This window comes from Gymnodraco acuticeps, unplaced genomic scaffold, assembly GCF_902827175.1.
Source record: "Gymnodraco acuticeps unplaced genomic scaffold, fGymAcu1.1, whole genome shotgun sequence".
Classification (NCBI taxonomy): Eukaryota; Metazoa; Chordata; class Actinopteri; order Perciformes; family Bathydraconidae; genus Gymnodraco; species Gymnodraco acuticeps.
This window is the reverse complement of record NW_022989983.1, coordinates 1,481,297-1,501,969: the sequence shown is the minus strand read 5'-3', so window position 1 is coordinate 1,501,969 and position 20,673 is coordinate 1,481,297. Positions and strand designations below refer to the sequence as shown.

The window sequence follows — 20,673 nt, the reverse complement described above, 5'->3', positions numbered from 1 at the left end:
CAACACTCAGAGTGAGCCTAGATAAATGCCAAGGGATCCTCGAGCGTGTGTGTGTGTGAGGGTTCGTGCTCTCAGCAGAGCACGGAGAGGGGGATGGAAGGAAGAAGGAGGGAGGAGTTAGTCTCACATGAGGGCAGGCATATGTCCGCCTCCTAGAAGCCTCACATATTTTCCTCTCACGGCGAGAGGAGGGCAGAGAAGACAGGGAGCGCCGCCTGCCCTCACATGTAAGTCTGATTTCTGTTCAGATTTGAAAGACAGACCCTTGAAGAAAGCACCATGTGTTATTGTCTGTCTAACCTGGTTTGTTCCTGTGTTGCACATGGGAGACCACGGCTCAGGCTGATACTAATTCCTGTTTTGAGCTGGAGAGTGTGGGCACTCGTTGTGTTGTGAAACTGGCTTGAGGTGATTCAGTGCCAAACTGACACAACTGGTGACCCTCTTCAGTCAGGTCATTTTAGGAACAAATATATTATATCTTAAATCATGAATTTTATTTTGTGTCTATATAAACATTTTTGTAAATTTTTTTAAACATTTTTTTTAACATTTATATAATTACCCCTTATTTTAGTTTTTTCACTTTAACTCCTATGTTTGATTTAATCTTTTTATTCTATTTTAGTTGTAAACTTTATTGGACCTTCCCACTCTAACATCCTTGTTTATACATACTTTTTAAAATAGTTGTATTTTGTCATTTTATTTTATTCTACCTAAAAATAGTAAAAATAATAACAATTTGTATATTGTTTTTGTATTCATGGATTTGTCTATACCATTTTAAAATGGAGCAACTGTCACACCCCCAGATAAATAAAGTATTCTGCTTCTGAAATAATGAACAACTTTGAGATGTTTTGATCAACTTTATATTCCTGTTTTTTATTTAAAAATATATCCTGATGTTTTTGCATCGAGATGGGATTTTTAAATCACATGCACAGGATTCAACTTGGTAAACATCTCTCTGCACAGTGATGAGAACATGAAAAGCATGTGTTTACCAAACCATGCCAGTCTGCTCTCTGTTTGTAAATCTCTCACGGTGTGTTGGTCAGGAAGACGCCAAAGTAAAGGTTAGAGTACTGGCGCTCTCCCGTTTGTGACACACATCTGAACCCTCAGCTGGTTGCCATGCGACTCAAACTCCACATCAAAAGTAATTACCTCAAACCCTGCTGTTCTCTCACAGTTACATTATATGTGCAAGGTAATGTTTCCAGCTGTTCTCTTCACAGCTTCTCCACAGAAAGAGCCCTTGGGTGAGGATTCTGGCTGTGCCTTTCTCCCCCTTTTTTTTAATACTCCAATTCATCAACACATTTATTGTTTCTGTGAGTGGGCCTGTGTTGTGTGTTTACCAGCTCTAATTGCAGTGGATATGAAATGATATCGTACAGTGATACCAGCACATTGGGATGGGTGTGGGTGTGCAGTTTGGACCTGGCGGCGGCTGATAATAAAAACAGGAGCCGAGAGAGTGTATTGTACGCTGCATAGTAAACACCCATCTCATTAGCCTCACACAAAGAGAGAGGGGAGATATGAGAGCTTTCATTTATTTCCTGCAGATGTGTTGTTATTGTGTGCATCGTTTATCACAGTTTCTACAACGCATCAGTATATATAACCATGCTGAAGTCATGTTTATTTCTCTGCTTGCAGGATGTGGCTGACTCTTCTGTACAGTATCACCGGTGGAGCTGCTCTCCTGTATGCTCTCTACAGATGGCTGATCCCAGCTGTTGTGCAGTATCATGCAGGACTGGCGCTGATCTGGCATGATGTCATTGTGGAGCGGATACTGGACACTGTGACCCAGTCCACTCGTCCTCAGGTGGGCCTCACATCTAAAGTATTCACCAGCCCCCAACACACTAATGAACATTAACGATCATACAGGTGGAAGAGACTGAGACCTGGTAACGATGAAACTTAGTAAATTCCAAAAAGAGAAGACTCCACACACAGTAAAATGTAATTAGTGATGAACTAACTGAAAGACAGCCATAGAGCCACGTTGCTAGTATAAATGTTTTCTCTCCCACACACTCCCCCCCACCCCCCCCCCCACCCCCCCCCCCCCCAAGCAATCAGAATTAAGAGCTTCAGATACAGTAAATACTTCAACAGCATAGTGGAGTGCATATATTGTGTTTAATTAAATGAAACAACATAGCCCCAAGGCCTTTATAGATCTAAATGGCAAGTTCAGAACTCAGTAGGCCGACATGTGAAGCTAATTTAACCATCAACATCATTTCATTTGATTTAATTTAGGTGAAATGATCTAATCATTCACGCAGAGATGCAATACACTACAGTAGCTAGTGAAGTTTTCAGGCAATGTCTCTATCTCTCAATTTAACACCCTCTCTGGAATAAAGGCACTCAGGCCCAAAAAAAAGTAAAAGTAAATCACTTTTTAACATTATACTCAAAGGGCCAGTAAATATCACCCCGGGGCTGGATTTGAATAGCCCTGCGCTAAAAATACAAATATGAACCTGAAAATGTGCCCTTTCAATGACATAATGGAACATTGTCTGTGGTTAAACGTAAGCTTTTCTGTGATCATTTACCTTCAGTTGGACAGTATCGGTGTGTTGCTATGGTACCTTAGAATGGTCAGAGTACCATAGCAACAGTTGTCCCTCTATTTTTCCGAAGGTAATAAACGTCACACACATTGTGTAGTCAAAGATAGAAGTTGTTCATCTCTATGTTTTTCACAACTTCTTCATCACTATGTTTATTAGTCAACATACATCTGTCCTGGGTGTTGTCACATCTCATTCGAAACTTTGCGCCTCTGTTCAGTTTTTTTTTCTCACCACTGTGGTATTTTTACAGCTTACATTTTTACATCTCTCTGCACAGATATAAAATGCTACATTTGACTGGAGGTTACTTAAGCAGCTAGAGAAGAGATTCAATTCTATTTTATTAGATTAGATTATTAGATGAACTTGTCATAGCAGTAGAAGCACAGTGTGTCACTGCACATCAACAATGGCTCTGTTACAGTGTCCCAGTGAAGCAGCATGTCTAACAGTAGAGCAGCCAGACAACTTAATGAAATGCAGCTACAGTGATTTGTATTTTTTACACATGGGAATGAAAGGTCTATGGTTTCAGGTTAGATCTTGTCTTGGCTTGTTTTCTTAAAAGCAGAATGTGGTTAAATAATGCTCTCAAAGCTGCTTAAAAGATTGTAGATTGAAACAAAAACAAAAAACCTTATTCCGTAAATTATACATGAGAAAAACACCAACACAAATTCACAATCATAAAGCAGAGCCCAAATGTGATTTGTATTAACCATACTTGATGATAAAGCATTTCCTATAGTTACAAACATACTCAACAGTCTACAAGCAGGTGTACAAATATATGTATATCATAGTATATGGGACAAATGTGTAAATCCACACTTATACATTGTTTCCTGAGAAAATAAAATGTTGAGCAAATCAATTAGGGTCGACGCTTCTTCATCCGTCTTTATAAAGGCACACACACACACACACACACACACACACACACACACACACACACACACACACACACACACACACACACACACACACACACACACACACACACACACACACACACACACACACACACACACACACCATGTATACATCACTTCAGGGGACATTACATTGACTTACATGCACTTCGTGGAGACTTATCCTAACCTTAACCATAACCAACACCTGCCTAACCCTAACCAAGTCTTCACCCTAACATTAATGATTCCCCTCATGGGGACCTCCCTTATTTCCCCATAAGGGAGGCGAGTCCCCACATGTGACTGTGTAAACAGATGTAGGTCCCCACAAGGATAGTAATGCTAGGACACACACACACACACACACACTTTAGGCCTTGTTGTTTTTTATCACAACTTTGTTCACAGTTTGGCTCTGTATATGAATAAAAGCAGTAATTGTACAAATTGTAATTTATTCTTCTTTAGATGTGAGGCAGGATGTAGCTCTCAGTTCTGAAAAATATTATTATGTTGCAAGCTCTACAAGATAAGACAAGCACAAGTTTCATTTCTCGGCTGCATTACATTATACTTTTAGAATTAGCTGAGGGCCCATTCAAAATTGTCCACGGGCCGCATTTAGCCCCCGGACCATAGTTTGGACACCCCTGCCTTATATGATGATCCTTGGTCAACATTTGGTCAGGATATTTCCTCTTGCTGAATCTATGATTACAAATAGCCTCATAATCTTGATCTTCACTTCAAGCTGATATGCAGCAGCCTTTTTCTAGATATAATAATTGGAGTGAAGCCTGTGAGCTACATCAGGCACTCACCTTGAGCACCAATGATCCACATGTGATATGCCTCATGCAACCAACCAAACACACCCTCTGTAATCGGGCGCTCTTTTTAAGCTGCTCTCTCTCCCTCTGCCTCATAATGCTGCTGCTGTCCTGCTTCTGCTACGCTGCTTCCTTTCTGCTCCACCACCACCCAGCATGCACCTGTGGTCCCTGTTATCTAATGATCCTCATTGTTCGTGGTGAAAAATATCTGCGGGGAGGGATGAGGCCGAAGCCTAGACGCCAAACTCAAACTATATGCTGCTGTCTATAAACATTTTAAACGTGAGTTATGTCTGAACTAGATAATAACAGAAACACTTAGTTAGGTAGTGCTGATTAATTTCTCTATTCATTGATTGAATTGAGCAATTAGTTGATTTGTAAAAACTTAAAATAGTTGCTGTCAATGTTACCCAGAGCCTAAAGGGACAGCATCACAATGTATTTGTTTAAACAACAATGAAACCTTAACATAATAATACAAAACATATATATAAATACAAAATGTTCATGTTTTTAAATGAAGAATCACTTTCGACGATCAAAAAGTTGCTCTTCAGATGTTTTCTGTACAAAAACGTAAAAATAAGACAAAACTTTCAAATGAATTAAATAAAAAATACAATATATAGTTGAGTAGAAGTAGAAAGTGGCATGAAAAGAAAAGACTCAAATATAGTTTACAGTTAAGTATGTAGTAAATAAATCAACATAATAAAGTTATATGTAATCCCTGCTTTATTTTCATCTGAGAAAATATGTGTGCATGAATATTCAATGTTGTGTTGTTGCTGACTTTAAAGACATTTCTTTAAAGTATGGTCTTTTTTGTTCAGAGGATCCTGGGTGCAGTACAGCAGAACGCCACCAGAGGGGACCCTCGCAGCGTGGTGAGAGCCATCGATCAGTACTGCAGGAACCAGGAGTGGGCCATGAATGTGGGGGATGAGAAAGGTACTGTCTCCTCATCAGTGGTGTAAAGTCACTAAGTGGATTCACTCAAGTACTGTACTTAAGTACAATGTTGAGGTACTTGTACTTTACTCGAATATTTCAATTGTGTGCTGCTTTGTACTTCTACTCTAAGGGAAAATAGTGCACTTTTACTTCACTACATTTGAATATCTTTAGTTACTTTGCAGATTTGGATTAATGATGTGAAATATAATCGACACTTAAATAACACTTTAGTTCCACCTGGAGTGAATTCACAAGCTACCCTGCACGTATACAAAGTCATTACAACTAGCTGCACCTTTACCAGCTGTGAGAACACTATTGATACATACAATTCTGAAATAGACCAATCTGCATAATGAGGACTTTTGGTTACTTCAAGTATATTTTGATGCCAATGCTTTTATACTTTTACTTGAGTAACCTTTTTTGATTGCAGGACTTCTACTTGTAACAGAGTATTCCTACACTCTGGTATTTCTACTGTTACAAAAGATCTGAGTACTTCTTCCACCTCTGCTCCTCATCATATTATATCTTTGAAATGACCTTACATGACTCAGCTGTGTTTAATCAAATCTTCTTTTTGTCTCTGTATTGCCACAGGCTGCATCCTGGACTCAGTTGTGTCTGAGGTGAACCCGGCCACAGTGTTGGAGCTGGGAACGTACTGCGGATACTCCACGGTGCGCATCGCCAGCCTGCTGCCCCCCCACGCCAAACTCATCACTCTTGAATTTAACCCCGAATTCGCTGTGATCGCTCGACAAGTCATCGCCTGGGCGGGACTGGAGGACAAGGTAGAGTCGCACAGCATGTCAGAAGCAGTCATTAATGTGTACAGTCCAGTGTGCTGTTACGCAATGTATTTATTTGACAAGATAAGGTAATAGTTACTTTTCAGGCTCTCATTATATACAAAAATAAATTGTCTAATGAAGTCTAGATTAGAGATCTGGCAATATCAAAATAAATTAAACCTAACAAAATGTCTAAGTATGATGACAATAAAGAGATTCTGATGCTCATCATTTGACTAAAGTAACAAATGAAATACAGACTTTGACGTAGAACTGAGTATTTCTACACGGTGGTATTATTACTTTTACATGGGGCATACAGCGGACGCTCTGGGGTGCACAGGCAGTATGAGAAAAATAGTAGGCCCTTTAAAGTTGTTTACTTTGACATATTAAGAAATGTGTCTGTGCACTTCTTCCACCACTGGTTTCTTGTTTCTAGATCCAGTTAGTCGAAGGAGCCTCTGGAGACTTAATCCCCAAAATGAAGGAGCAGTTTGGGGTGGAAACGTTTGATTTGGTGTTCCTGGATCACTGGAAAGATCGTTACCTCCCAGACACAAAACTGATGGAGGCAAGTGCTGTTTTTTTAACTGAGAAAACTATTTTATTTTATCCGCCATGATTCCATAAATGATGCTTTTTTCCATCAGGAGTGTGGCCTCCTTAGGAAGGGCAGCGTCCTGCTGGCGGACAACGTCATCTGCCCCGGAACTCCTGACTATCTGGAGTTTGTGCGGAGCAGCCCGCGCTACGAGAGCCAATACTTCAAATCTCACCTGGAGTACACCAAAGTGGAGGATGGCCTGGAGAAGTCTGTCTTCTTAGGGTAGTGTTTAACCCAAAAGCTTTTCCACAGGTGCTTGTTAACCTCTTGGTTCCCCTCAGTCTGTTCTTCTAGAAGTCTTGAAATTAAACATAACATGTGAAGGAATTTGTGTTGCGTGCTTTATTTTCTTATCACCACATGATACATATCATATTTAATGCACTCTGCCTACATTAGTACAGCAGGCGGCAGTAGTGATGCTACGTTCAAGCATCTAATTGACTGCTGCAAACTGATATAGAGCTGGGGGGGGGATTCTTTTCCCAGGGTCCCAAATAAAATCAATAATAAATCTAATCCAGATGCATTCTGTGGGCACAGACCTATTTACCGCTCTGATATGCTCCACCATTGTGCCACTGTTGACAGGTGTGTGTGTGTGGGGAGAGAGTGTGTGTGGCCTGTGAGTGTGTGTCTACACGTGAATCAAATAGCTGCTCATCTAATCTCTCAAAGTGAGGGGGGGTGGGGGCTCGTGCATTTGGTTCAGCTGCATGAAAAAAAAAGGGGGCGGGCTAGTCGTCCACCTAGTGCTTTCTTCACAGACGCCTGCATGATAATCCCAATCTGTGGCCATTAGTGCACCGAGAGATCGAGCAAGGAGAGAGTTCAGCAGAGAGGGGGAGAGAGAGAGGGAGAGGGGGGAGTGCCTGGACAGAGATGCACACAGAGGAAAAAGACAGAGAGTGAGAGAGGGAGCTTTTAAGGGATTTGGCGGTGATTTGTAGAATCTCACTGCTGTAATGTTTTGCTTTTTTCTCCACTTTTCTCGTGACACTTCACCCTGAAGAGATTTCAGTTCTTCTTCTTTAACCATTGTTTTTGTTCTGTTCTGAGTGCACGCAGCTGTCTGAGATGATAAAGGATTTACTTTTGGCGGTGAGAGGAGAGCCTTGCCTCTAGATATTTATATATATAATCACATTTAGGACCATGGATGGGAGGCCTGTTGGGAAAACGCATGTGATGGATACAATCAAGAGCGGTCGATGAAGAATGGGCAGGTAAGAAGTAGTTTTATATGTTTAAATGTATTTTCAGGAAATGTCTGTACTTGCAGGTTGGATGTGAACATATTGTCTGCAGGCGTTTAAGCAGATTTTTGCTCTTATTTAGAAAACCTTTTCAGCAAATTTCCATCAATCCAATTAAGATTTTAAGTGTTAAAATAGAACAATGTTGAAGAAAAAGTATGCATTGCAAGCATGCACATTATTCATTCATTCATATTTTATATTTCGATTTAATACTAAAATAAAAAATGAATTATTTGTTATTCTGCCTGGAAATATTACATAAAATGTCACTCTAAAATATTTTAATTTCAGTCTGTGGAATCTCTGTTTTGTAGGTTTTTTTTAAATGGTCTTCATGCAGATAAAATGAACATGCCCCAGCCTCTGGAGCATGAAATGCTGCGATGGCTCAGTTGATGTTTTCTGTTTTGCAACATTTATAGTGTTTTCCATCATGGGCTCTCAGCTCTCTGTGATAAAAGCATCCCATATTCACTCAGTGTCATCCTGCATGCTGTCTCACGTCTTCTCCTCAGCTGCAGCCTTCTTTAAGGATGAATACATGTGGAGCTTAAATCCTGTCTTTTCTTCTTTTTTTACAAATCTTTTAGAAGGTTTTCTGCATTTATACTGTTTCCTGATATTGACCATTTTAACATTTACATGCAATCTTGAAAAAGCCCAAAGAACTGAAAACTCCGAGTTTCAAACCAGTCGTGCAAAATAAAAAGATAATGGGTCTCATGTATAAAGCATTAAACCATCACATTTCCTCTCATTTTTGTTTTATACCCTGGATTTATTGAAATGTCTTCAGTGCCAATCTTTTTTTTGCCTCAACAAAAAAGTGAGATAACATATAAAAGAAAATACGTCACATTGACATAGCTTCAATAATTGGACCCAAACAAAAGTAATTTGATTGAGTTATTGATTTATCCAGCTTCCAGCCTAAAGGGTAAACTTAAAAGGGCCCTGTTATGCGTTTTGGGGTTGTCCCTTTCCTTATGTGTGATATATAGGTTTCTGTGCATGTAAATGGTCTGCAAAGGCTAAAATCCCAGCTTCCCCCCCCCCCCCCGCCTGAAACACCTCTGTTGGACTCCATTGTGTACTTCTATGTAACACTCACGCTTCTTTTGGCCACACATTGGGTGTTTCTCAATGTCGAGGAAACTTCCTTGGTAGGACATGTCTTCCGAGTCACTTGCTTCAGAAGCGAGGCCTCGGAAAATGAAAAATAGTGGAACAGGCTAACAGGCGTGCTGGTGTGCGTCATATGCGAGGCCCCGGTAGAATTTGGAAAATTTGGAAATTAGTCCATGCGCAAAGCATTGTGGGGATTTTAAGACCGCGGAGTCTACACATGTGCAGCCTCGAAATTTCCCGCTACGAAGTACGCCGGGCTCGGTAGAATTCCAAGGATCCTGGACATTGGAACAGTCCTTCGGCGGGACTCGATGACGTAGTATGCTTGAAATAGTGGCTCTGGAGCAGCCTTCCTCGAGAAACACCCATTGTCTGGATAGGCTAAGGGGCGGGACATCTCTAAGCGGTTAACCAATCCCAACGGAGCCACTCAGATAACCAATTAGAGCAGACTGGGCTCTGGTTTCAGACAGAGGGTGAAAAGAGGTGCTGCAGCACAGGCCGTATGAGAACAATAAAGACCTTTCTGAACATTAAAGCCTGTCACAGTAGAGGCACGAAATACAAATGTGAATGTATCTAGTAATGTCGTTTGCAATAGTCGTTTGACCATTTGTAGATTTCTTGTTCAAAAATAAATAAACACTAGCTGATATTCTGATGAGAGGCTAATCAGTCTTTCTGCCCTCAGGTGTCAAAGGTAGAGGGAGTGGCCCGGTGCTGTCAGTCCGTCTGTCGGTCATCATCATGACATCAGAGGCCCGCTCGTCCCATTGGCTCTGCTGGCTCACCTCACCTTCCAGGTACCGAACATGCCTTCAGCTGATCTGGGTGCTGCTGGTGGGGTTCAGCCCGGGTTCGTGGGCCCAGCAGGGCAACCAGCCCGGGTCCATCAAAATCGAGGGCGACATCAAATTGGGCGGGCTGTTCCCCATGCACTCTCGGGGCCCTGCCGGTGTGCCCTGCGGGGAGATCAAGAGAGAGAAGGGGATCCACAGATTGGAGGCCATGCTGTACGCCTTGGATCAGATCAACAGCGACCCGGACATCCTGCCTAACATCACTCTGGGGGCCCGGATCCTGGACACCTGCTCCAGAGACACCTACGCCCTGGAGCAGTCGCTCACCTTCGTCCAGGCCCTCATCCAGAAGGACAACTCAGACGTGCGATGTTCCAACGGAGAGCCGCCCATCATCCCCAAACCGGAGAGGGTGGTCGGGGTGATCGGGGCGTCGGGCAGCGCCGTGTCCATCATGGTGGCCAACGTGCTCAGACTGTTTGCGGTGAGTTTTCTTTCTCCTCTTCTCCATTAAAAAGTGGACAGTTGTTCTTTCATCCCCTTTGAATGGTATCAGCTGATTGAATGGGTGTTATCAGCCCCATAGTGATGGGTAAGAAGCGGCTGCTACAGTCACTAGTACGCTCAGAAGGCCTTGATTATCTATTAAAATGCTTGATCACTGTTATGATTACAAGAAGTTAAGCTTCAACCTTTAGTGGTCACAGTTGTTCTCACAGGTGCAAAGAAGGAAGTCAGGGTTAGGGTTAAATCAATTAACATAATAATTAGGACCAGGATGCTTTCTTAACCCAGTGTTGGAAGAAGTACTCAGATTCTTTACTTAAGTAAAAGCACAAATACTATGGTTTTAAAATACTCCATTACAAGTACAATTTTAACTTACAAATTAAAAGTAATTTGTTTTTATGATTAAGTAGTATAGTACACAATTATCAGCATCAAAGTTGACTTAAAGTACAAAAAGTAAAAGTACTCATTCTGCACAATGAGCCATTTCAATAAAATATAAAGTATGCAAGAATGATCAGCTAAATTTGCTTCAAGAACCAAAAGTATATTTGATCATAGTTAGAAGTTTATCCAGTTTTCATGTTAGAGATTTTTAGGAATGTAGTTGGTCAATGTGGACCAAAATGTCAAAAAATAACTATACTTAAATGTACTTAGTTACCGGTCACCACTGCCTTTTAAATCACAATGTTAACCACGTATTTATGACTTGTTGGTGCAGGTCGGTGCAGTTTGCTCTGGTTCAGCATCAGAATGGTCGTGATAACCAACGGGGGGCATTTATTGGGCAGATAATATTCAACGTGGTGGCCTTTGTTTAGTATGTAAGTTCAAAGGGTGAATCCAGGTGAAAGCCTTTATCCCTCACTGTCGTCTCTTTTTAATCTATTTATAGGGAGAAAATAAAAGGACATGAGTTAAAGTACTGGTTCCCAACCTGAGGGCCTCAACATTCTCAGGACGCTCAATCTTTGTGGTTGGGCATTCGTACGAAAAGAGACAGAAAATAAGAAATTGAGTTTTCAAAAGACATGCAATGAGTCAGACGAGGACACTTGGCCCAAATAGATTTCAATGCGTCACAAGCCAAACAATTGGGGGTCAAACTAGGAAAGAGTGTGCCAAAAAAGTGAGCAACTATCAGAAATACATCGCTTATATTTAGTTCATTTAGTTTTGAACATCTCACTAATATCATTCACAGGAAGAGTCCTTCTCGTGAGACTGAACTCACAAACACACACATTTTGCTTTTGGCTCTCAACTAGCTGATGATCCTATTTAATGAACTAGACTTTTCATGCTTGTGCTGTTAAATTAGCCCATCGCTGATCTAGTTAAGATGTACAGGAGCACAGTCTCATTCATTTAATCATTGTATCCACTTGGATGATGAATGGGGGCATCATTAAATGTGGTCTTCATTTTGCAGCATGAACACGGTGAGTTTTAATTGGGATTCGCTTATGGACTTTACGAACCTAATTAAGAGTTCGACTCACATTTAATAACATCATCTGCTCACCATTTTCTTTGGATATTCTGATTGGTTATACTGCACATATTCTCCTCACTGATGTATAGATGCAATACATACTTCACGGGAGACAATGTAAAGTGAGGAATCATTGGAATGAGTCGCTATACACTTCATGGGATTTTAAATCCTTTGTCATGTGCGGCCACAGGATAATCCGCGTTATGTGTTCATTGTAGTTGTTTTTCTCCATGTACAGATGATTGACCTTCGATAATTGATTACAGTGCTTATAGCGATCATGGGACATTGAATCTCTGTAAGTCCCACTTTATGACGTGCTGTCGTTGACATCAAAAGTCTAGAAAAAAGAAACTAGTGTCGGGGTTTAAATTGGCCAAATGTGGTTAACGTGAAAGAAAAAAAGTGCAATCAGGTATCTCGTTGCGGTGTTTCTTCAGAGTGAGGATGTTGGTTTGAGAGATTGCATACAGGGCAGATGTTAACTACAGAATTATAGATCCCACCCTCCACTAAGCCCCTCTCAGCAGCTCAGGACCCCGGGCTGAAAATAGAGCATCAGGGCAGCGCTTTGGTTCTCGGATAACAGCAACTTGTAGCCTGGACAGGGGCGCAGATTTATCTAAATGGTATGTTTCCTGCTACTGTCCATATGTGCTGCTCTCCGCTCTGCAGATTCTTCTGATGCTCACTTTACGTTGAACATCTGCTTACTGCCAGAGTTTGAGCATGCTTCAGCCTCTACTACACATGCGGTTTTAGCCTGCCTATAAGTAAAAACTATACAGTATGTGTAGGAGATGTCAAATAATACAATGTCTACTTTTATCAACTGCTAAGCTTGTTAAATAACCGGCTATACAGTAGATCCAACAGTTAATTCACTCTTTTTGATTATTATTTGAGGATTTGATGCTTTTCTTTCTTTTGCATCACTGCACATGTTAATATATTTCAATATAAGCAATAAAAACTTTTAGAAATAAAATGATTCACTATTATTTTCACTAATATTTGAACTTTTTGACATGTTATGTACTAAACAATCTATTAAGATAATATAACAGTTATTTAAATATCATCCAATATTTTTTTTAAAACACTTAATCTCAATTAGAGCTGCACAATAAACATCTGCTCTCATCCAGAGCAGGGCATGTTTCAGCCTCAAACACACATGCTGTTTAAGGTGAGTATTTGGGAGGCTGTGGCGCAGTTGGTTGGTGCGTTAGGGTTCGGATCAGGTTCAAACCCCACTGCAGTCAGCATGTCGTTGTGTCCACAATTGTTCCTGTGGGGATTGCCCACAGTATTGAGTATGTAAGTCGCTTTGGATAAAAGCGTCTAACAAGTGACATGTAATGTATTTGAAAAAAGTCAAAACTCTATAGCATGTGAAGCAGATATTCAATAAAATAATGTTTACTTTATATCAACAGTTAAGCTTGTTAAATAACGGGTTTCTCAGTTTATCCAATAGTGAATTCACTTTACCATTTGGGATGCTTTAGTTGCTAAGCAGATTGTTGATTATTCATTTTGATGATTATTCCAGAAGTTTAATTTTGAGGATTTGTATGCTTTTTCTTCTTTAACATTAATGTACATTTTTAAAAATTTCAACCAAAGCAATTCAAATAATTCGGTATTAGCAATTTTATCCTTTTTCCCAATTACTATTTGACATTTTAGAAATTGTATATACCAAACAATTATCTGATATGTTAACACTTAATCTATATTAAGGCTTTCACCAAATGAGAAACATATTTGATTATGTTGTTAAGATCAGGATGAAGACATTACTTGTGATATATATATACATATATATATTAGTGTACTCATTTCTCACACTGATGTTTTCAGAGGTACTAAAATACAACTATTTGCTTTTATATAAAAAATGAAAGGAAATAATTTCTAGAATTCTTTTTTGAGCATTGAACTGAACACAAAGGGCACCAATTAAAAAAAGTGACTTCAATGCTAAACCGCAGTCCTTGGCAATGCACTTAGTTGACATTGCGATGTGAAAAACGTGAGCCTTACACTGAAACATCAGTCAGTACAGGAGAGCCGTGCAGTTAAAATCATTTTCTGAAAGCATCTGCTGCAAATTGAGAAAGAAAACCATTGATTGAAAACTATTTCTCTAAACCTTTGACACATTAAAAATGCATACCTGTCATAACATCTTTATCTAGTACCAGCACTCGCTTCTGTTAAATAAAAACCATTAAGTGCTAAACCACCGTCATATTTCCTTGGCTGGGATCCTGGAATATCTTGGACGGTTCCCATCCTTCTCTGATAGTGAGGAAGATTTCAGCAGCACTTCATTGTAGATGCATCCCTGTGTAACTGATACGGCTCATTGATTTTAGAAAGTGAATTGGTGCAGATGCTTCTACGGGATTAATTTGGAGGGGATTACGTTTCCTCTTGTTCATGGCTAATGTGTGCGCAAGGAAATATCCTCCGGACACTTAAAGAACTGTAAAGGTTGAAGTCGTGATGGAAGAATGTTTTTTTTGTTCTGTAAAGCTTTATGAAGTCATAGTCAGCGAAGTGGAGGATGACCAGTAAGATTCAACTGGGCAGGGTTAACACGTATGGCCATCAGAATTAAATATATTGTATGGCTTACAGCTGAGAAATGCTAACCTTTTCCTACTCTCTTGATCTCTGTCTCTCTCTCTGTGCTTAACGTAATTTGACTAAAACCCCTATAATCCTTCCAGATAATCTGTGAAATGGTTCTCTCGCTCCTCTCTCCTTCTCCCTTCACTACCCCTTGTGTCTACCTTTCTCTCCTCACCCCATCCGGAGTGCCCGCTACGTTAAGCCACGCTGGGAGGACCGGCATTAGCGGGGTCAGGGTGGAGACTGTCGACATAAACTGTGTCATTAAAGAAGTAGCACACCAGTAAATTAATCTTCTCATCCTTTTTTTCTCCAAACAAATGCTTTTACAGCTGTGGGTCCCACCATCTGTATTCACTATGACGTTGAATGCTCAGCTCAGCACATGATCCACCAGATCGGAAGCTTCAGTTTTGAGATTTACACAAGCTTTTCAGGCAAAGCGCTCTCTATGAAAGTCATATTTTGGGGTTTTAATGCACTGCAACTCATTAGTTCTAATACAGAAAGTCTGCATTTAGACACTGAAGGTTTTGTCATTGAGTAAGTGGTGCATCATCCTCCAATACGGTTCACTGCCTCTTCTAGTCATTCCTTTTTATCTTTGGTTCCACATATTGGCCTAATTGTGCTGCTCATGTTTTCAAGGTTGACCGAGCTCTTTCGTCATCACTGACCCTCTCGTGTGTCTCAGATTCCCCAGATCAGCTACGCCTCCACGGCCCCCGAGCTGAGCGACAAAAGCCGCTACGAGTTCTTCTCCCGTGTGGTGCCTCCGGACTCCTACCAGGCCCAGGCCATGTTGGACATAGTGAAAGCCATGGGCTGGAACTACGTCTCCACGCTGGCCTCGGAGGGAAACTACGGAGAGAGCGGCGTTGACGCCTTCCTCCAAATATCCAGAGAAGCAGGTCTGCCTCTATGAACTTGAATTCACTGCTGGGACAATGAGGGATTAATGATTCATCAAGCCGCGCTGTTCTCACTCATTAAAAGACTATAATAGGAAACAAAAATCCTTTAATACATAACAACTACCAGGGCAAAGAGAAGTCACCGCCTCATATGGGTTTAAAAGCTCAAATGAGGGTTCGGATTTCACATCATTTAAGGACATGATACTGCACATCAATAATTGACAATGCTGGACAGGTCATCACTTTGTCAGCATGTTGACCACGATCAGTCCACCAATCTGGTTCAGAGTCAAATATCTCAAACACGAATGGATGGATTACCTTTCGTTTTGCTTCTACCGACATTCATGGTCCCCAGAGGATAAATGTAAATGACTCTAGAGATCACCTTACCTTTCTCCTAGTGCCACCATGGGGTTTACATTTGTTGTTTCTGAGTAAAATGCATGGTATAACATGGCATAAAAATATGGTACAGACATTGGTTTATGTTGTAACTCAATGTTGATAATATACTACTAGTAGACATCGTTGTTTGTCAGCAGGTTACACAAAAACTACGGACCTGATTTGAATCAACCTTGGTGGAATGGTGTAGCATATATAAACCAATGACAAACCCATTCAACTTTGGAATAAGTCATGGGAAGGATACACAAAGTAAGGTCATGGCCTCAAAGGAGGTCTTAACTCTTCGATTGGCCTTATAGTTTAGGCGGTTTCCTATTTGTAATACTCAAGTCAAATGCTCTTCATATAAAAGCTTTCATACTAAGAGTCTACAATCATGCTAGCAGCCCTTTGAGACTATGTCTTTGAGCTAAAGGCTACTGCAGCAGGCCAACATGCACACAAAGTATTAGACTACTAAGTTTTATCCCTAAACCGCCTCTGATATGAGGGTTTACCTAGTTAACTTTTAGTTTTCCGTGGTAGCATGCTAACAATTGCTAATAAGGCTGATGGAGAGGTTAACATGAATAACAAAATTCATCTCCAGATGCTGTATCATCCTTTTTGTAATATTAAATGTAGGCCTATTTTTCAAGGTTACTGATAATTACTAGGCGTATTAGGCTGTAATTATTTTCTTGTGCAGTAAATGGAGGAAACAGAGAAGTATAGCAATGCCAACGCATTTCCCATCTCTCTCCCACAGGGGGGATCTGTATTGCACAGTCCATAAAGATTCCCAGAGAGCCCAGACCGGGGGAGTTCGAGAAGATCATCAAGAGACTGATGGAGACCTCCAACGCTCGCGGGGTCATCATCTTCGCCAGCGAGGACGACATCAAGTGAGTCAAGCTCTGCTGCACGTCATATTTATTTAATTTTTGTCATAAAACCACACTATAAAAATACAACATTTCCAGTAAAAGTTCTGCATCGAGAATGGTAGTTAAAGTACGTAATTTATGTATTGTGTTTAAAATCTGAATTTATAAAGTAACTCGTCATTCAATATGTAAAATAAATGAAGTGGAGTAAAGAGTGCAAAATTGGCTCCCGAAATGTAGTAAGTAGAGTATAGAGTAGTGTAAAATGAAAATATTCAGTTAGAGTACCTCAAATGTGTACTTGAGTAAATGTGTTTTCCAACAGCTGGTTGTTAAACACAGAGCATAAAGACAAACATCTATAAATATAATAGTATAACATGTTGTACTTATACTAGACTCACATTTTGATTGCAGGACTTTTACTTGGTAGAGAGTATTCTTACATTCTGGTACTTCTACTTTTACTTAAGTACAAGATCTGAGTACTTCTCCTACCTGTTTAGTTGTAAAACACAGAGCATAAAGAAAAACACGTATCATGAAGTGTTATTCATTCTCTTTCAGACGGGTGCTGCAGACGGCCAAATCGGCCAACCTGACGGGCCACTTCCTGTTTGTTGGCTCCGACAGTTGGGGAGCCAAAAGTTCCCCGATCCAGGACCAGGAGGATGTGGCCGAGGGCGCTGTGACCATCCTGCCAAAGAGAGCCTCTATCGATGGTAGGGAAAACCAACTGGATGCAACAGGAATATTAGAGTCACTTGACATTGATGGATGAGTCTCATACCAATGCTACATATAAAGGAAATGAATGATGTTGGATATGTCTGTGGTCCCTGTAGCTCAAAATAAGGAAATTAAGTCACAGCCATATTTCACTGTTCAAAAAGATTTGATTCGCTGATTTCATCACATTATGAGGATTGGTATACTGATATTAATCTTAGCGCTGTGGTTTCAATCAATCTGTATTTGAATAGCAATTTCTTACAGGTTAGTGTAGTTCAAATTGTAGTTGAGAAACTATAGAAAAGATCAAAACATTTCAACAACTTGAGACCAATGCATGTGAGATAATAACAATTATAAAAACCTAGTAAAACTGATTCAAGTTATTATATGAGTACGACTAGCAAACAAGTTTAAAAAATAACACGATACCACAACTTAAATACAAAAGGTAAGTGAAAGTACAATAATGATACCTATTGTTTTAACCACTCTTTACCGAAAGCCTGCCTGAATAGATTTAGGTTCTAAGATTGAATTGACATGATATTAAATCTGCTTTGTGAAATCTTTCAGGGTTCGACCAGTACTTCACTTCAAGATCGCTAGAAAACAACCGAAGAAACATCTGGTTTGCAGAGTTCTGGGAGGACGACTTCAAGTGCAAGTTGACCCGCCCCGGCATAAAGTATGAACTTGGTAGAAGGAAATGTACAGGTAAGCAGGATGCAGTTTCAAGTACAGGTTGAAAATGACCAGAGATGGAAGAAGATTTCTCAGATGCTAAAAAGTACAAATACGTTATTGGCAAAATACTAGTCCTGCATTCAAAATCTGACATAAGCAAAAGAACAGAAGTATAATCAGCAAAAGTACAAAAAGTAAAAGTAATCATAGCGCAGAAAAATGGCCTTCATGTGTGTATATAACTATATTTATATATGTGACATTGCTAGATAATATTTTTGCATCAGGTAGAACAGTTTACTGTTGTAGCCTAACAAAGTTCTGATTGACGTTTTGTGATTTATTTATAATAATTTGACTTAAAGAGTTTGTCCACTAGTTTAATTGTTAAAGATGCATTTTGTTCATTTGTACAAGGATCAAAAGATGTTTAATAAATGTAGTGGAGTAGAAGTATAAAGTAGCATTTGTCCCATTAACTGTGGTCTCCACACCTAATATGTTACCTATGTCACTTTGTTCTTTAAATTACTGCTCCTCATTATTAGCCATGGATGTGTACTTATTTGTCTTTATTCTTATTCTAGTATAACTAAACTGTGCTTTCTTCTCTATATTTAACAAGTTAGCTTAGTCTGATTATTGCATGCCTTTTTTACCTGCTTTGCCACTTTGTTCTGTAACGCTGTAAATGTTCCTGCTCTGGGACAAACAAAGGAATTGTGATATTAAATAAGTGGGAATACTCCAGGAAAGTACAAGTAACTCAACATTGAAATTAAGAACAGTACTTGAGTAAATGAAGCTCAGCGCAAATTCTTTCAGGAAGACTGGGTATATATACACATTCACTCGGCAGCTGCATATAATCAGCTCATCACGGGCGTTCTCTATAGCCTATTACATTCACCTCATTCTCCAGCAGCCAATCACTGTGCTGCAGCCAAACTTTAAAATGGTTCTCCTCTCTCCTGCAGTCAGCTGTGATTTCAGGTTGTCATGCTGCCGCCCGCCTCCTCCCCATCCACCTCCTTTCATCATATCCAGTGCCAGGAGAGTTAATCCAAAGACCTCATCACACCTCCTCTTCATCCCATCTCCTCATCAAATCCAGATCTTCAGCATCATCACCAGTGTCTAGACCCCGGGGGGTTCCCTATATGCTCACGGCTGCATTTCCCCCTTTAGATATACCATTTCAGGACCGGAGTCTAATCGTCAAAGACTTAACGTTTATTTTATGACATGTGTCAATAAATGTTCTTTAAACAAAATGAAGTCTCTCCTGATTGAAATGCACTTAGTTACTTCCCACCTCTGAAAATGACATTTGAAATGTGTCCAAGCTCTGCGTTTGTGAGCAGTTTTGTTCTTTTCCTAATTTCTTGCTGTCACTTGTCAGGTGAGGAGAGAATTGCTCAGCACTCTCAGTACGAACAGGAGGGCAAGGTGCAGTTTGTGATTGACGCGGTGTACGCCATGGCCTACGCCTTACACAGCATGCACATGGACCTGTGCCCCGGATACATGGGCGTCTGCGACAAGATGGACCCTGTGGAGGGACGGGATCTGCTCCATTACATCCGCGCTGTCAACTTCAATGGTGGGCTTTTGACTTCTTCTTATATTATACTTCTTCTTCTACTTATTATTATAATTTCTGGCTGGCAGAGAACTCACTGTCTCATAAACAATTTGCACATACTGTACTTACATATTGCAGCCTAGTTACACTACCTCACAGATTTGACTCTTAATTTCAAGCTACTGCACACCATTTATTAATGTATACAGTACACTGTGTTTATATGTTTAGTAGATTAGTATATAAGAGAGTATTATATGTATTCTGTATACTTTCTAATGTTAAGTTATGCCTATCTATCTATCTATCTATCTATCATGACATCAGACACATTATCTTTTCTAGCATTTGGACTGTCTATGTTGTAAATGTGTTACCTTTTCCATTAACACACACGACACCTATTACCCGTCTGTCCGTCTGGGAAAGGGATCCTCCTCTGTGGCTCTCCCTGAGGTTTCTTCCACTTTTTACCCCATTAACTGTGATGTTCCTTTGGGAGTTTTTCCTTGTCCGATGCGAGGAGTCTAAGGAGAGAGGGGGTTGTATTCTGTATAAGCTGTAAAGCCCCCGAGACAAAGGCAAAACGTGTGATATTGAGCAATATATACACTTTGATTGACTGAGTGACTTTTAACCTTTCATTTTGTTCTCCTTTCCTATGCAAAGTCTGATTCCACATAGTTTTATCCATATTTATCAAACCAAAAGCTAGATTTGAGATGTATTCTGGTAAAACTGTTGATTTCCACTGCTTCTGTTGCAGCACAAGGATTGAAAAGAAACACATTTAAAAAGAAAACAGTGTAAGGGAGGTCAACTTGAAGTAGGAAGCCTTGAGATGCTTCTGCTAATGTACCTATCCACAGAACACCGCGCATTTCTTCAAAGCACGTCCTCTCCCCAGGGCTGCC

At 40.2% G+C, this 20,673-nt stretch overlaps 2 protein-coding genes across 2 annotated transcripts in view; both read left to right on the top strand.

The window, feature by feature from the left end:
* Window positions 1-151: 151 nt before the first annotated feature.
* comtb (catechol-O-methyltransferase b) lies at window positions 152-7,047 on the top strand. The gene is made up of 6 exons (XM_034212393.1): window positions 152-227; window positions 1,672-1,843; window positions 5,193-5,310; window positions 5,920-6,113; window positions 6,556-6,687; window positions 6,767-7,047. Coding segments are annotated over exons 1-6 (798 nt in total). The 5' UTR covers window positions 152-225; the 3' UTR covers window positions 6,947-7,047.
* A 751-nt stretch (window positions 7,048-7,798) lies between these two features.
* Window positions 7,799-20,673, top strand: part of grm6b (glutamate receptor, metabotropic 6b) — a 21,875-nt gene continuing 9,000 nt past the window's right edge. The window contains exons 1-7 of the mRNA XM_034212217.1: window positions 7,799-7,946; window positions 9,799-10,391; window positions 15,256-15,472; window positions 16,638-16,773; window positions 17,323-17,477; window positions 18,064-18,204; window positions 19,577-19,777. Coding sequence (XP_034068108.1) covers window positions 9,855-10,391; window positions 15,256-15,472; window positions 16,638-16,773; window positions 17,323-17,477; window positions 18,064-18,204; window positions 19,577-19,777 — 1,387 coding nt within the window. The 5' untranslated portion in view covers window positions 7,799-7,946; window positions 9,799-9,854. The remainder of the gene's footprint in view (window positions 7,947-9,798; window positions 10,392-15,255; window positions 15,473-16,637; window positions 16,774-17,322; window positions 17,478-18,063; window positions 18,205-19,576; window positions 19,778-20,673) is intronic.